At 43.3% G+C, this 17,096-nt stretch overlaps 1 protein-coding gene across 1 annotated transcript in view; it reads right to left on the reverse strand.

Annotated features, from left to right (window-relative positions):
• Positions 1-17,096, reverse strand: part of dock4b (dedicator of cytokinesis 4b) — a 109,164-nt gene that overhangs the window by 56,593 nt on the left and 35,475 nt on the right. The window contains exons 6-12 of the mRNA XM_061071210.1: positions 16,597-16,745; positions 14,570-14,654; positions 8,707-8,858; positions 3,060-3,141; positions 2,844-2,904; positions 2,591-2,723; positions 1,612-1,700 (exon numbers count right to left, since the gene is read on the reverse strand). Of these exons, the coding sequence (XP_060927193.1) occupies positions 1,612-1,700; positions 2,591-2,723; positions 2,844-2,904; positions 3,060-3,141; positions 8,707-8,858; positions 14,570-14,654; positions 16,597-16,745 (751 nt within the window). The remainder of the gene's footprint in view (positions 1-1,611; positions 1,701-2,590; positions 2,724-2,843; positions 2,905-3,059; positions 3,142-8,706; positions 8,859-14,569; positions 14,655-16,596; positions 16,746-17,096) is intronic.

Raw genomic sequence — 17,096 nt, forward strand, 5'->3', positions numbered from 1 at the left:
GGAGTGTGCATAATGCTGTCAAATCAAAGCCTGAAGCAAACACGTACAAGATGGAAAAAAACATCACAAGGAAATACGGTTTCTCCAGGCAACATGCAGCCTTCTGTCAGTGAGGTTTGTTTTTGATGAGAAAAAGTCTTAATGACAACCAGCAGGCACAAAACACTGTGCAGCTTCTACTGGAGACACACATACTCATCAGTTGTCTGCTTTAAGTTTAACTACAACAATGATATCTGTGCTTACTAATCTCTACTTGAGTTTTTATTTACAGTTTTTTGTAATAAAATCTATGATTAAAGTTTAAAATATCAAGCCCCAAATACATTGATATGTTGGGGTTTGATAACGATATCTAGGAAATCATTGCCAATTTTTTTATATATGTATGTCGGCCGATATATCAGGATCGGAAATGTTTTACTACCTTATATCGTCCTGAGAGTCCATTTAAGTGCCATTCCTCAGTTTTATGTTTTATCCTGAATTAATATAGACTTTTGAGTCTGCTCAGAAATGCAAACGCTTTACATCTCCACCTGAGATTTGAGCTGGATGTTGCAGTTTGGTTATTCGCGGCTTTGTAGTCATTCAGTTTAATTACCGTATCCCTTCAAGCCTATTCATGATAATTCGAAAACACTGGAGCTGTACGACTTCTCCTCAAGTAATTATTGGTGTTCGGAGCGAAGGTAGAAAGAGGAGCTGACTCAGTAGATCTGTCTCACAGATTCTTGACATTCATATCATGTAGCCTCATCTTCCATCGCTTCAGTTTGCATGCTTCACACTCCTTCAACAATAATCAACCAATTCTATGGAGCCGGGCTGTAATGTTCCTATAAGAATACACGAGGGAGACGTGAGAAGACAACCAGCTGGGTGAACGTGGAAAATGAACATTTACCATTATGAAAATTACAGCCTGGAAAAAAGTTTGCATTTATGTAAATCACATCAAGGGATGAACGATTTGACCTGCCGATGCAAACAGCTGCACAGCGGCCGACGCCTTTGAACGACTACAGCACGTCATCTCGCTTCCTGCTTCTGACTCCACTGCACCTTGTAATTTGAAATCACAATCAAGACGTTCATCATCTGTTTGCATACACAAGATTATTGGCAACACAACTCCTCTGACAGCTGTAGCTTGATGATTTCTTTGGGGGGAAAAAAGCTGTCTGTAATCCACAGGAGGGATGTACAGCCCTCGGAGCAAAACAATCCTTTCAAATATCAGATGACATTTCTTTGACGTTTGAAGAACTCCGTGTCTTAATTCTCCGCCAACCTGTTGCTACGGGAAACTGCCGACGTTGTTGTTCCATATAGTGCAAACGAGTTTATTTATAACAAATCCTCTGAGTGAGTTTGCAACAGCGAGCTCCCTGCATGTGAAGAAAGAGGAACTTCCCACGCACATAAACGCTGAGTCAGACTGACCGGAAGCTGATTATCACATGGAAAGAGGCTGATGATGATGCAAGTGAGCTGCTGAGTTTGTCTTCACGGGATAATGGATGACTAAACCCCCTCGTTGTTTTAAATCTCAAGCGCGATGTGTAAATGTGAGGAAGCAATATTGGTTAAAAGAGATGTGGCTCTTACCGGTGTTGGATCCAGACAGGTTGTATCTGGAGTTGGCCTTCTTAATGATGTTCTCATGGATCTGGTGCCACTCGCTCTCTGTGTTACACCTGAGAAACAGATAATGAATAAAATGGAACAAATGAACTAGAGATTTTCATAATTGGAATTCCAATAACCGAGTCTTGAACTTTATTGAATTTCGGGTGCTCAGGAGAAACAGAGACAAAGATAACACTGGTTCCTTAATTTCTCATAAGGCAACAAATCCAAAATCCCCAATTTGAAACTTTCTGATAGAAATTTGTGGTATCCAAACCCATGCAGACGTTTTCACAGAAGAAACAATTCAACTGTTTCCACAGGCTGGATTGTTGGCTTAAGAAAAGTGACTTTTTTCTCTAAAATTGGATGCAAGTTAACTTAAGTTGTCCCAAGAAATTAGTAGCGTGTCTACTAGGCTGTTGCCTTAATGCAGATCGAATTCCTATTTGCAATGGCCACTCATCTAACATCTTTCAACCGAGAACTTGAATGCTAATCCAACTGGAAGCTCTCAGTCTTAGTGCAGGTGTAGAGAAAGCGGTTGTGTTTTCTCCTGAGCTCAGTGTATTTGGCCAGTCAGTCTGATCCAGATATAATCTAGGTCAAACTACTGTGTCGACAGTAGCCTTCTCTGTCCCTTGGGACATTGTGCAGACTGGAATGGATCACAGAACACTTCCTCGGCTGTTGGTAGACGGAAAAAAAGCAACAAAATACACAACCTCTGAAGTGCAAGAGGGAAAAGTGCAACCTCTACCTTCTGTTTGTGAAATGTTGATGCTGCTGCCAGTTAATTAGACTATGAGGTAATAAGATGACTTGAATTGAATTGCCTGCAGTTGCATGGAGCTTCTTAAAAGGCAATTGTTGCACTAGATTCTTGAGTTGTGAGTTGCGTCATGATGGTATATTTGGAAGAAAATAACTTAGGTGTTAGTTGTCTGCAGTGACTTACGCATAAACCTTGAGCAGGTGGTCGTCCTTCGAGTCAGCGGTGAGGAGATCGGCGATGCTGACGACAGCACAGCCGAACGGCCGCCGGTACTGCACACTGCACAGGTTCTTCTTCTCCCCTGCTCCCATCCTCCCTGCACACAAACACAAAGAGGGACAGTGCCAACAGAACTGTTATTAAAGCCTGAGGGATTTGAAGACAAATAAAGCATGTTGTGTTCAGAAGATTAAAGAAGCAGCATCGTAACTCTCACCTATTCTTACGATGTGCACAACGATGTAGACGTCTTTTCGCAAATCGCTGCTTCCCAAATCCTGACAGATGACACGGGGAAATACACATTAGCATCCAATTCAATCATTGTAAACGTGTTGCAGGGCACTGACTGAGCGTCTTGGTTTTGTCTGCATAATGTAGCATGACAATGTTAGGTCAGCTCTACACAAGTTTAAACTACTACACCACTCACCACAAACAGCGTGCATTGTCTCTCTGTCTTCTCCGGCGACTTGGGCAAGCCGCTCTTATTCAGCCTGACGAAGAACCTTTCACTGTACAAGAGTAGATACAGAGAGAGAGAGAGGGAGAGAGAAGGAACACACACTGAGATGAATGGGGTCAGGAGTGACGGCTGGCTGTCGTCGTAAACAACCGCATCCAAGCCACAGCTAACAGGAACAGAATAAAGATTAGAAACAATGTCAGAAATGTCAAGCACTGCACGGTGGGCACTGGAGAAATGTCTTCAAAGTTCAAACTTCAAACTGAAGCGGTTGGAAAACAAGATCGCGAGGCGGGAGAGAGACAGGCAGACGGGGGTGCTGAGAAAGACGGAGGAAAAAAAAGAAGATATACAGAGTTTGAATTTCTGAACCAAATCCCTAACACAGAACGTCTGTAACACATCCGACAGAGAGCACCTCCACACTGGCTCCTGCACCGCCAGATAAAATATTCATGGTGTTGTTGCATGCTGTGGATTCTCGCTGACACTTTTTAGCCCAGATACTGGACCGTCAGCAAAAATAGTGACAAGCTGACAAGAAGGAATGCAGAATTTCAGTCGTGTAACAGCCAAGCTGGTTTCATAAATCAAGTGGTTGTGAAAGGGGCGAGACTGAAACCATTACCAGCACGTTGAATACAGAAGGAAACTGAGAAACTAACTGATAAGAGCTGCTCAACAACGAAGACACTATGTTGTCAATGGGATTTTTGTATAAAACATACAGAAATAATTGCATGATTCACAAGTGTAATTGCTTGGTTCAGTCAAGTGAAATAAAGCTGTTTGTTTAGCATAACCATCCCAATGCCAGTGAATGTCGACCTTGGAAGTTACACCATAGTAAATATGTTACTTAGATAGAAAGAGACAAAGCAGACACCACAAATACAAGCCTGTGGACTTCATCCCTCTGTCCACAGAACTATAAGTTTGCAGCTATGCAATAATAGATCAGAAAAATGTTGTTTCTTACTGATGCGAAACTGGAAGAATACAAATATCTCATGTGGACAAAGAGGCGCCATACACGAGATGACACCGACGAAGATGTCAACGTGGAAAGACAAGGAGAATCAAGAGCGTTTGGCGATGAGGGCCGATGCCAAAATTCTCAAAAAAGTTGCAGGGACCAATTTACAAACTTTTATGTGACTGAAGTAGAATGAATACAGCATGCCTTGCCCCCTGCAGGCTCTACCAAGACTCCACCCACTCATCTGAAATGTTCCTGTTGTTGGGAACGTGACTGATCCTGACCTTTCCTGCTGTGTTCTTCATATGTGAAAGACAAACCCTAGAAATATCCAGACCAAATTTTTTAGATTCAAAGTTCATGTCTGAAAACAGTCTAGGAGTAATAGATAAATCAGTCTGGGCCAAAGTGGTGGAATGACCAGGTGACCGACAGACTGACATCCCCATCCCCAGATCTGCGATGCTATAAACAGCTGCACTGAGACAGTGTGGCTGGCTTCCTGTCTGGAAAAACACTGAATCACAGTTTGGATCTTTTGAACACACTCGTCAGTGAGACTTTGAAATATAATAGTTCAAGAGCAACACAGCGAGCTCGGAACAAACTGCCTGAATAGAACAACCCTGGCCTCAAACGCCCAATGCAGCCGTTCGTGCGCAGGCGTCCAATGAAGTGCATGTCGGGCAAAAACAGAAAGGACGGACACAGATCGCCTTTTGGTTCTCTTTGTGCTCCGTCCTCTCTCGCTCGCTCGCTCTCTATCTCACACGCACTCTGGAAGCGAGCGGGAGGCCTCCTGCTGGGCCCCGTCTCATCCTGGCTGGTGAGCTGTGGGCTAATCCAGTTAGGTGACTTTCACAGTCCACTGATAAGCAGAGAGAAAACCTTGTAATGCACTGGCGGCTGATAATGAGCCAAGTCGTTGGCAGGGCTAACAGGCGAGGCTACGGCGGGGCCCATTCACACCAGAACAGAGTTTACCCCCACAGATCCTATATGACTTGACTTCCTGCTGCATGCAGCTACAACGGATTAGGATGTTTTATAATAGCTTGAGCTATTAAGAGCTGTTACTACAAGCTTGGAAGTTGTCATTGCTGCTTTCCTCACTGTAACTCAGTGCATCTGTGTATGTAGGGCAGTGGGTGCCCACGTTTGAATTAATTAGGCGCCTGATTATTAATTATACAAATGCTTATGATTTTTCAAACATGTATTCCTTCAGTAGAGTTCTCCTTTTTATCGGCCGTATAGGAGTAAACCAGTCGAGAGCCAGTTAGCTTTGGACCCGGTTGCTCATCATTAGCCGCTCCCCGTAACTTCCCAGGCCATTTATCCCAACATATGGAGACGGATTCCTTTGCATTAGACATGAGACTTGCGTGCATGCATTCCTCAACCCTAATTAGTGCTCTATTGTTGAAACCCCAACCACCAATTAACAGCCACTCCTGCAAACACAGACACACACACACGCCAGCCCTCTGCTTCCCTTCGCACGCCCTCACAGCTGCAGCGTGTTGATCACCCGAGCTGCGAGGACCAGCGTCCCCCAGTGGGACCTTATCTCTCTCTATCACCACTCGCATTAACATAACATGAATAGGCGATTTCCCTCCCCTCCGGGCCCCCACAGCGCTCGCTATTCCCTCTCCTGATATCGATGATTGCATTAGGAGCTGTGAGCTCACCCGACATGGGGACTGAGGAGAGGGGATTGGGATAGTGACTGACTGGCGTGTAAAATACTGGATAAATTAACTGCCAATTGAGCCTACCATCCCCAACAGCTAATCTACTCTTAGAGGCCATGTGCAAAGGCTAGAAATGACTTTTGAATGGAAAAGACAAGGAAAACTTTACCCTGAAACACACAAAAGTGTCTTTTCCTCTGGTCAAAAACCCACTAACACACGCTAACATTTGGCTTTTGTCTGCAACGGGAATTGAGACAAACATCATTTACCCCTCTGGTCAAATTAATCTGCAGTAAACACTGGTTTTAATTGACTCCAGCTCCAGTTGGCAGTAATGGAAATCACGTCTACTGGCAATGATGATGTTTAAATGTGTTCAAAAACCTGTGTGCAGACTAACATTTTGTAAAAGGGTTGAAAAAATAAAAAGAATTGACAGCAGAGTCATGCAGAGAGACACAAATGCACACTTAGCCTGAGGTCTCTTCTGAAAGAACACACACACACACACTGCACACACACTGTACACACACGCTGAGAGTCCAAGTCCAGCCATCCATGGATGACCTTGTTAGACGTGAGCGGAGGTCAAAGTCTGAAGAGGGAAGTGCAAGTGTGCGAAAAGTTGCCATAAATGTGTGTTTGTTTGGAAATAGCCACTAAACACAAACAACACAACAGAGAGAGCGGGAGGATTGTGTGAGGATGGTACAGCATTCCCCTGTGTGTGTGTCTGTGTGTGTGTGTGTGTGTGTGTGTGTGTGTGTCCTGCTGAAGAGCCATTCAAGAAGTCTGAACTGAGCACAAAGAAGCTGCCATGGTGCACAGGGGCTGCTGGTGTTGGCACAGTGCAGAAACAACGGGTCGGACACCCATCTGGTCGCAGACACACACTCGCACACAAACCCCCGGCACTGAGGGAAGCGCAGAAATGGCTCCCTGCCAGGCAGCTTGTGTAAATGTGTGTGTGTCTGCTTGTGTGCGACCAGACAGTGAGAGACAACGTTGGCAAGCTGCCATTGCAAGATTTTCCTTGAAGACAACCGATGTCATTGCCACACACACACACACACACACACACACACACACACACACACACACACACACACACACACACACACACACACACACACACACACACACACACACACACACACACACACACACACACACACACACACACACACACACACAAACAAAAGACACAATGGTGAAGACCTTTCTCTGCCTTTTATCTCCCAAAACTGAAAATTTGTAATTAGCTGATTTACGAAACAAGATAAACCGTATTGAGGAAAGCTTTGTTTTAGTTCACTATTTTTGCTCCATGCTGTATTCACTTTGAATAAATGAGCATCTTGTTTGCAATATACACTGAATATCTGAAGCTGCAGTTGTGTGATAAAGGTTTTCGCTCAACAAGTAAAATCGACATTATTATGTTTCATTTAATGCAAATCAAAGTGTAATACAAGAAAGAAGTGGAGGAGTCTAATGACTCATACCTGGCTGAGATACTTAAGCTTTAAGAAAGAGAGATCAAGACAGACGGAGAAAGAGAAAAAGAGAAACATAATGACAGAGCCGGTAAGAGACAGCGCTTCAAGTGGAACTTAATTTGATGCTACTAGGTGGCCATTACCCATTTCAAGACAAGGCACAGACTGGGGATCAGAGAAAATGTACCTGCATAACTGCCAAGCCTTATAGCTTACACCCAGATTCTGGATGTATGTGTTAAAAGAAACAGGAGCATATTTAAATACACTTTGCAGGTTAAAAGTGCTTCTGATCTGACGATATATTCTGCGCTCAGAAGCTTGTTGTTCAGGGAAACGTTTACGGCTTTCAAACGTGAAATGAAGTCCAGACATTCTCCTGAAATTGTCCGAAGGGGCTGTAAGTGAAAACGCAAATGTTTACGTTTATCCTGCAAGCCGCCTGGTAAGATTTACAGGAGACGTACTAACCCATCTGAGAATACAGTGGGAAAACAGTGGGCACAAGTGCTATGGACATTTTCCTGTTGTTGTGAATGGGTCTGACTCCTGCTGCCTTCTTCTAATGTCCGTTCTTTGAAACAGCATTTTCACTTTCCTTGTATAACACAGAGCCCATTTCCTTGGGAGCTATTTATTCACACTGACGAACCTTCTCCGTGTGAGGTTTGAAGAAACTTGCATCAACCCACTTTGCACAACAGTAATTTTGATGACTCATGAATTGGATTTCAGCAGAAAGTAGAAGTGGAGAAACAGTTCCCCTGCAGACAATAATAAAAACAATGAGTCCCATCAATGTCGCCCCCGTTCCTCTGATGTGACCCTAAGGGGCGGAGAGCGGCGTCAAACACGAGCACGACTTATCAAAAGTAATTTCAACCCACTCGTTTCCCCTTTGCCTGATGGATCCGCTTGTTTGTGACTTGCCACGAAATTTCGCTTTGAACTGTGAAACTGAGGAGCTTAAACACAGTGTTCCATTTGGCCAACGCCCAATCAGGAGGCTGCGGTGAGTGTGTTGGCGTGCGTGCGTGCGTGTGCGAGTGACGTGTTCAGACTCTGATGGTGACGGGTCCTTTTATGTGGACAGCAAGGACACTTTTTATGTGAGAAAAATAGCACGGCCTGGCCCACTTTTATGTGTCCAAGTGCGTTTTAACAACCTGCTTCATTTAATAAATCTTCACGAATATAATTAGAGCAGAGTTTGTGGCAAGAGAAGAAGAGAAGCTATTAGAGACAACCTATGAACACACATATATCCTTGATTTAATATCAAAAGTATAATTATCAAATAGCTAAATACAAAAGTGACTGATTTTCCCTCCTTTAATTCAAGCTGCTTTCAGACATGCACCTGGTTTCAGAATTTTTTTCAGAGTTCCTGAAAACGATATAAAAACAGTTAAGGATTATTTTCTCTAAGCTTCTACCTGAGGGGCCGGCTCTCTCGTCCGTCGTAAATGTGGAAGAAGACCTCGAGCTCCTCTCCCAGGTTGGCGCTCATCAGGCTCTTCACGTGGACAAACAAGTGATGGGTGCTTGCAGGCGCGGTGGTCTCCTTCTTACGATGCCGATGTTCCATCTATGGAGAGGGAGGAGAGGAGAGGAAATTTGACCGGGCTAGTGTGCAAATACACACAAATGTAAAGATTCAATAAATAAATAGTGATTAAAATACAAAAATTCTATGCGGTTGTGTGAAAGGTTTGAGGGTCTGGATTTTGGGAGGGTTAAAAAAACTGTCAAATCCATAAGCCCCTTAAACCCAGGCTCAAAGCTTATCAAATTCAGTTAATGCTCGGGGGAAAAAACAACATGTTGGTTCCATCTCTCGAACAAGAGCTGCTGTATTTTAAGTGCAGAGTTTCCAAGTCAAAGATTAATAACATCCCTCTGAGACATCTCATTGTTGGGAGGAGATTTTGTTTTTGCACATTTGCATATATATTTGAAGACAGTCAAAAAGAGATGTAGATTCGGTTGATATTGATTTGAGTTAATATAGCTTGTGATATCGCAGCCTGTCAGCGGCACCTAAGGCTAAGAAGTGAGCTTCATTGTGTGACAGTATCTTTGTTGCCAGGGAATCACACAGTATGTATATAAAGGTGAGAATACAGACGCTCACATAAACACTTTCAAGTGCTTGGTGATGTATTAACGCAATTTGTGCTTTCACAGAAAACCATTATGTCCTTTTTACCTAGAGAAACATGTTACATAATCTCAAACAGGTATAAAAGCAACCAATTTGTATTTATGTACCTCTTATCTTTAAGTAGGCTAATTAGATTATTGACACAAAGACATTTTAGTTGCCGTGATCTGCATCCCTCTTTCAAATGGATTCTTAATCTCCGAGAAATAGGAACAGAAGCTGTACAAATCACGCTGAATACGAATGCATGTGCAGGAACAGTCGCACAACGTAGAATCGAATCACATCTCAGTGTGTGGTGGTGCAGAGGCACTGTCTGATAGTGCATGCTTTATTAAGTTAATCTATACCACAGTATATCAAATAACGCCCCACAGAGCACGGTGCAGCCTTCGTCCTAATCTGCCGTCAAAGATCCAAAAATACAAGGACACACAAATGTATCCAAGCACACACAGAGCACCAGATGGCCAAATGTGCCCCCTGCCAAATGTTGCTCCATATTAACTTCTGTAGTGGGATGTAAATAGATGGGTAAGGGAGAGGGGAGAAGGGAGAAGGAGGAAGATGCAAGGTTAGAGTGCAGTGGAGCATCAACACAGGAACGCATCAGTGAGTATTGAGGGCCAAATGCAGTATATCACCTATATACAGTAGGTATACTACTGGAATGGATCAGTTACCTTATAAAACCACATTTGCTGCATTTTTTTCATCAAGATCCATGACTTATACTCTGAGAAATCAACGAAAATATTGGACACGCACTAAACTTTAACGTGATATTTCTTGACCCATATCACATCTTTCCACCAAGTTCTGTGGGAATCCATCCAGTAGTTTTTGCATAAACTAACTACAAAACAAATTGAGATTTAAAAAGGTTAAAAGGAATGATCTTTCTAGAGAACTGTTACTTGCATCTATTTTGGAAGTTTTATTTTAATCAGGCGGTGCAGCAGAAGCAACCATGTTTGAACACTATTAAAAGGTAAAGTTCAACATTTTGGGAAACGCGTCAAATCTATGAAAGTGTATTTTCATGCTGCAGTGAAATGTGAGATTTACAGCGACTGTCTAAACCACAGGTTCCTAAATGTTTCACCCCCCGACCACTAAAATAACAGTGCCAGAGACCTGAGAGCACTATTATACCAAAAGATATTGATTTGAGGAAGGAAATATAAAATGTGCTACTTGCTCGTGTCAGAATGTTTCCTGTGTTGCTGTAAATTATCCTAAAAGCAAACGATTCTGTCACAGTTTTGTCAAAATCCTTGCAGGTTTTTTTTCTCCGTCTTTCATCTTTTGTTTCAATAATAGCTCAAATGTATTTATTTAATTCTTGTGAAATTGTTTGTTTTTCTTGGAAATCATTTTTCTTTTCCTCGAAACCCCCCAGGGGGTCCCTACCCCTGGTTTGAAAGGCACTGGCCTAGAGGGTAAGAAACAAAATCAAAAATACATTGTACACTTTTGGAAAACAGCTGACTGCACTACATAAAGACACACCCATGGTCCTCTAAGAATTAAACATGACAGATAATTACATCACAAATCATTGTACAGCTGCAATATATGTCAAGATGATGTTTCGTTTTGTCCCGACCGCTCCGGCCTATCTCAGCTCCCAGAAGAAAACACACTGGAGGGTGATTGAACAACAACAAGTCACCAACACTGTTTTTAACCAGATCTGTTTTTTTAATTCTGTGCACAACTGGGCTGAGCTGGCTTTGACGCAGAATGGCTACGTCTTGAAAGGTCTAATTTATGCTGTGGGATTTTATTACGGTGGGTTGTATTCAGTTTGTCATTAAAGCGGCCCGGCGGGAGCACTGTGTGGTTATACAACGGCTTCAGCATGACTAGACACAAAAGGCGTAGACGTGACAGCGTTGTAAGAAGGCTGGCGGGCCTGCTGGCAGCACATAATGCTTCGGGTAACGAGGGGACGCCGAGAGGGAGAGATCGCTGAACACAGGGGGCATGGCCGTGTCTGTGTTTGGCGGAGCATCTTATTAGTGTTGACTGTGTAATCTTTCCATAAACAGCACGACACAGCACAGAGAGGAGTGACTGTCAAAGCACAAGGAGATTCTAAAAAGGAGAGCGGGGTCAAACTGAGGCCAGAGTGAAACAGCCACATCCCTCCACCGTGGAGCCATCTTTCTCTCACTTCCACATCAAGCTTCTTTTTATTCCTCAATAGTGCAATAAATGAGTGTTCAGGTTTTTAAATTCTTTTTAAAGATTTTACTGCAGCACGTCCAGGGTCCAGGCAAAAAAGTGCCTGTTTTCAGGAGTCACATCAAACGAGTCACATTAAAATCTGACCTCAAACTCCAAGAGCTTTGTGGGTCTGTGTGATACTACGATATAAACTTCGTAAGACTCTACCGTCTTTATTTCATTGTGACACATATGTAATACTCGTTGTATTTTTTACCACAAATAGTGCACTACATTTTATTTAGTGCCCGACCAATATGGATTTTTGGGTGTGGTCATCATAAATAAGTAAAATCTAAACGTATATTTAAAAAGCTTTTTCTGTAAAAAAAAAAAAGATTTAGTATTGGCATAATGCTCATATTTGAAATCTCAGATACTAATACTTTTGTGAAAGGGTCAAATTTTATGATTTTTAATTGGCCAAACAATAAATTGGACAGGCTCTGGTTTTATTGCCAAAAATTCATCACAAATGTACACAGATTTTCTTTGGAGAAGTAAAGTAAAAGTCTATGAGTCACCTGTGTGAAATCTCTCTTATTCAATGCACTGACTTTCCTTTATCCTTCTCAGTATCCTCTTTATTTCTCCCTGGGCAGAGATCCCATAATTCCTCGACACAATGCAGCAGTAAAGCTACTGTAGATTTTTTTCACAGTAACACCCCACTGCCCTTTCAACAGACACACACACACAGCCAGACACACACACACACACACACCAGGTAATCTCTGTCTCAATTTAATTAACCCTCACCACAGCGGCTCGATGCAGGATAAAAAACAAAGAAGCTGCTCTCGTAAACAAAGATCTCACAGAAAAAGACTGATGTCATTAAGCTCGAGTGTGTTATGTCTTGTTGTGAGCCAGTGTGTGTGTGACACCAGTGGATGCCTGCGCCTTCATCTCGTCCCCAGTAAAGGACTGGGATTGCAGTCATTTGCTGATTGTGTACTGTACACCATTTAATAGAGGTGCATGAAGCTTTCATCCTGCTGCCTGCTTTTGTTTTGACTCACAAAAAAAGAAACAGATGGATTAAGAGCTTCAATTACCCCTACAAGGGAAAGCCGTCACAGTGTGTGTGTGTGTGTGTGTGTGTGTGTGTGTGTGTGTGTGTGTGTGTGTGTGTGTGTGTGTGTGTGTGTGTGTGTGTGTGTGTGTGTGTGTGTGTGTGTGTGTGTGTGTGCGATACAATTCTCGCCGCACCAAACCAGGGGCAGAAAAGTGGTTGCCACGGTAACAGCGGTTGGGGCTTGGAGAAAGCGGGAAGGATATGCAGGGAAGAGGGGAAGAGGGGAAGGGGGAATGAGGGAGAGAGGTTTGAGGACAAATGAAAAAAAGAGGATATATTCATTTGATGCTCGTACTGGTGCTTATCCAGAGTGGCTAACACTGAAACTGAGGTTGCTGTTTGTTAATATTGTGTAAGGCAGATAGGATGCTCAATTTAGCACAAAATTCGAATATTTTTTGGTTTGTAATTGCCGCTGGATAATTTCCAGCCAACAGGGACACAAATGCCTCAAAAGTAAAATAAATAAGTGAGGCTGGAGTTTCTTCAAGCCTTTGAAGTACTCAGACAAATTGATATTTGTTTGCTATGTGGAGCATGATACCTCTTATAAAATAAGAGTTTCGGATTAGGGTTAGGGTATATGCAGGTTTTCTAAATGTGGGTAAACCCGCTTAAAAGGGTGGTTAACTTCTTTCCCATTGTCAGAAGAATAGCAGTCCACTTTTCCAGTTTAGGGTTTTAACCACATTTTAAATGTCCTCAATGTCTTGTATAGGGGCTTCCTGCATTGCACTCCCTGTGTAGCTTAGCATGCTGCCAGGCTTATCCACGGAGCATTTTATAAGTGGATCCGTCAGCACCAAGCCTAATTGTGTTTTCCATTAGTTGCGATAGATGGTGTAATTATGATGAGAGTGTTGCTGACTGAACTGAGTTTCATATCTTTCTAAAGCTGGAATTGTGAAATCCCAGTTTAAGGGACCTGGTGTGCTTAGGTGGCAGAATGGTGAAGGTGTGATCTGCCACCTGCCAGCTGAGAGCAAGAGGTTTCACAGACTGCTGTCAGTGATGGATAGCTTCTCTCCTAACCTCGGAGGTTAGCTAGAAGAGAGACACTGGTAAAACATCCCCTCGCCTGCCTGATGCGATCAGCTGACGGATGTTCCTCCCCACGCAGGCTGCTTGAAGCAAGTAGCAGCTGTAAGTCAGCGAGGGACTATTTCAAAACATATTCTTTTCGGCAGAATGGTCACAAACTCGATATATGACTGTAGCTATAGATCAACGGATCCATTTATTATCTCTACAGCCTTTGAGGGCAGTGGCTGACATTAAGCGAGAGGCGGGGTACACCCTGGACCGGTCGCCAGTGAATCGCTGGGCTAACAACCATCATTGATAAAGTTCAAACCTGTGAGGTGCTAACCGTTGCACCACCATGCCCCTACAACAGTTCCACATATAATCAAAATGTACAGAACCATTTTAAGCTATTTTGAGTATATGTATAGCCTTAGATTTGGGGTAATCTCTCTCAACGGATTCTGTAGGTGAGAGGACAAGAGTTTGGGCTGCTGGTTTTCTAATTCTTCTTTGACCAATCACGTATGAGCAGGCTTTGGTTTCCCGCAGGTAAAAAGTCTCTTTGGAGAGCAAGAGCATTGACTGAAATGCATCAGCTTCTTGACTTATCTGCATTTTACAGCTACAGAAACTGTCAGTAAGAGGCTGAGATGAGTTATTTTGGACTTAGCCTCTCATACAAGGACACTTCAGCAGGTAAGTGTTGAAACAGATCCTGTAATCACCGGCACTTCACCCCCCGACTCCCCAGAAGAGAGGAAATACAGATCACGTGAAGAAGAGGTGTAAGACCACTCACCAGTTTGTAAAGCTCTGTGACGCTGATTTCATCTGGGTCCACCATACTGAACTCTTGCCTGGGCACCAGGTCCAAGCCTAGTTGTCTGTAACACAAAGACACACACAGGATATACACAGGATCAGACAGATCATACACATATTACAATGATATTTAATTCATATCTTACTCTGTGGTGGACAAAACAGACATGGTCGACTGAATTGAGAATCATCTACAAGTGCACACACACAGACCAGTGCTGTCAGATCATCCTCGTCTCTGAGGAAGAGATGAAATAAAACAATTCTCTCCCTTTAGCCGTCTGCTCTTCCCGCTGTCCTGTTTATCCACCTTCCTCCAACTGCTGCCCTGCACCTCGTCCTCTCTCCATCCTTTAACCCTCTCTGTTTCTATGTGTCCCTATCCGTTTCTTAGAACTACCTCTCACTTTCTCCTTTCGTACTCCTTCTTTTCCTCTCCTTATCTTCCTCTAGGCCAACTGCTTCTCGGTGACCCAAAACAGAGTGTGTCTCCTTGGCAGCAATAAAAGAGGCAGGCGCGGTCAACCGCACAAGTGCCCACGAAGAGGGGCCTGTCCGGCCATCTCCTCAATAAGGAGGAGGGAAAATGAAGGAGGGTGAAGGGTAAGGACGAAGAGAATGAGAATGAGAGAACTTGTGAGTTTTTTTGTCCTTGTTTCACCCTCATGGCATGGAAAGCAAAGAGAGAATAAAGAAAGAGAGTGCAGGGATGTCTGTGTGAGAGGGGGAATGAGACTTGAAGGAGTGAAGAGAGCGCCTGCAGGGAGGGTAGGTGACAACAAGAGACAGAGGAGCAGGGAGAGAGGAGAAGAGCCCAGGGAGAAAAAGAGAGAGTCGAGAGAAGGAGTGAAAGAAGAGTTAGAGAGCTGCAAGGAACGAAGAGTGAAGCCAAGAAGGGAGAACAAACAAGTAACTCTTTTATGTGAAAACCCAAGTGAAGGAGCTTAATATAAATCGTCTGATTAACGATTCATATTTTAGTGAGTTTGCAGGTTTAATTGTAGCTCATTAACTACAGATCATATATGCTTGTATTATAAACAACCATTAAAATATCATCTATTTCCTTTATGCTTTGCATTTTAAAGCAGTCGTCGTAGAAGAATAACTTCTGCCTCTATCCAGTCGGATATTAAGCTTATTTATTAATTTGTTATATATATTTGTCTGGAAAAGGATGTGATGTAGAATCAAGCAACAGACGACGCATGAACAGACCAAATGTGCACGGCTGAGTCCAAACAGGACCTTTGTCAAGTTGAATATAATAAAACTGTTATCTTGGGGCCAGCGCCTGCAGCAGTTCTTCAAACTGTCTGACAGACATCCTGAAATATGTCCTGAAGTGGCTGTAATCCAGTGAACCAGTGGAAATAACCAGTTCCTCCTCTCAGGTGGACCCAGGTATTTCCTCTCCTCGTTCTCTTTCAAGGTAAAATAAGCACCTGAAGCAGCCAGACTCCTTCTTGTTCTCTGTAACCGTTTCTTTCAAACCACTTGGAAATCCAATTACATAATGTAACCTTGTAACGTCAATAAACACAACAAGAAAGGTCCAACCATCCCCCTAATGATGTTAGTGGCCGCCAGTGGTTGCCTGCTGTGGGTGTGAATGAAGCTGTACAGGAGTTGTGTTTGACCATCCCCAGAGCCGGGACTTTAGTGCAGAGCTAAAGTTCAATCAGAAAGACTTTCTCTATGTCCCATTCATTCCCAGTTCTCACACTCCCACTCCACTTATCAAATAAACCATCAATAGTGTCTAGAACTCAGTCGGCTTCCTATACTACTCAGGGCTTCACCCACCTTACAACCACAATGACATCACAAGGGGTGCAAGATTGACATAACTATAAAGGCATGAAATATGACTGAGATTCATTCAAAAACCAATAAGGTTATTTGATGTGTGATTATAAAACATGGCTCTGCTCTGCGTCTGAAGCCATATTTTGGACAGTTGAAAAGGAATGCCCACTTCCTCTCTGCTCGTCGTCTACTCACTCGTTGCCCCAGTCCAATCTCGCCGTGATGTGCTGCTTGACGTCCCTCATGCGGTCGTGGGTGAGGTGGCCCACCAGCACCTGCCTCCTCAGGTCCAGGATTTCATTCATCACGTGCCAAAGCCGGTGGAACAAATCCCCCTCGCTCTTCTGCGGAGGGAGAAAAACGGAGAGGCGGAAAGAATGAGAGACAGGCGAAGGCGATGAATGAAAGGGGAAATTGACAGATGAGAAGATAGAGGGGGAGGCAATTGATAATGTGAAAAAATTGTTGTAATCAAACCCCAGAAATGTACAAAAGAAAAAAGCGGCACAACAAACAGGAGAAAGCTGTAGAGTTGGAGAAGAAGCGGGCGACCCAGACAGGGAGGCAGACAGAGACCTCGAAATGGATTCGTGCAAATTAGCTTCAACGTCCTGCTGCTTCTTTGCCTGAAATGTATACACTTTGATCCGCAAGTATTCATCAGCTCAATTTAATCAGCACCCCAGATAGCTTAA

This window comes from Limanda limanda, chromosome 1 (genome assembly GCF_963576545.1).
Source record: "Limanda limanda chromosome 1, fLimLim1.1, whole genome shotgun sequence".
Classification (NCBI taxonomy): domain Eukaryota; kingdom Metazoa; phylum Chordata; class Actinopteri; order Pleuronectiformes; family Pleuronectidae; genus Limanda; species Limanda limanda.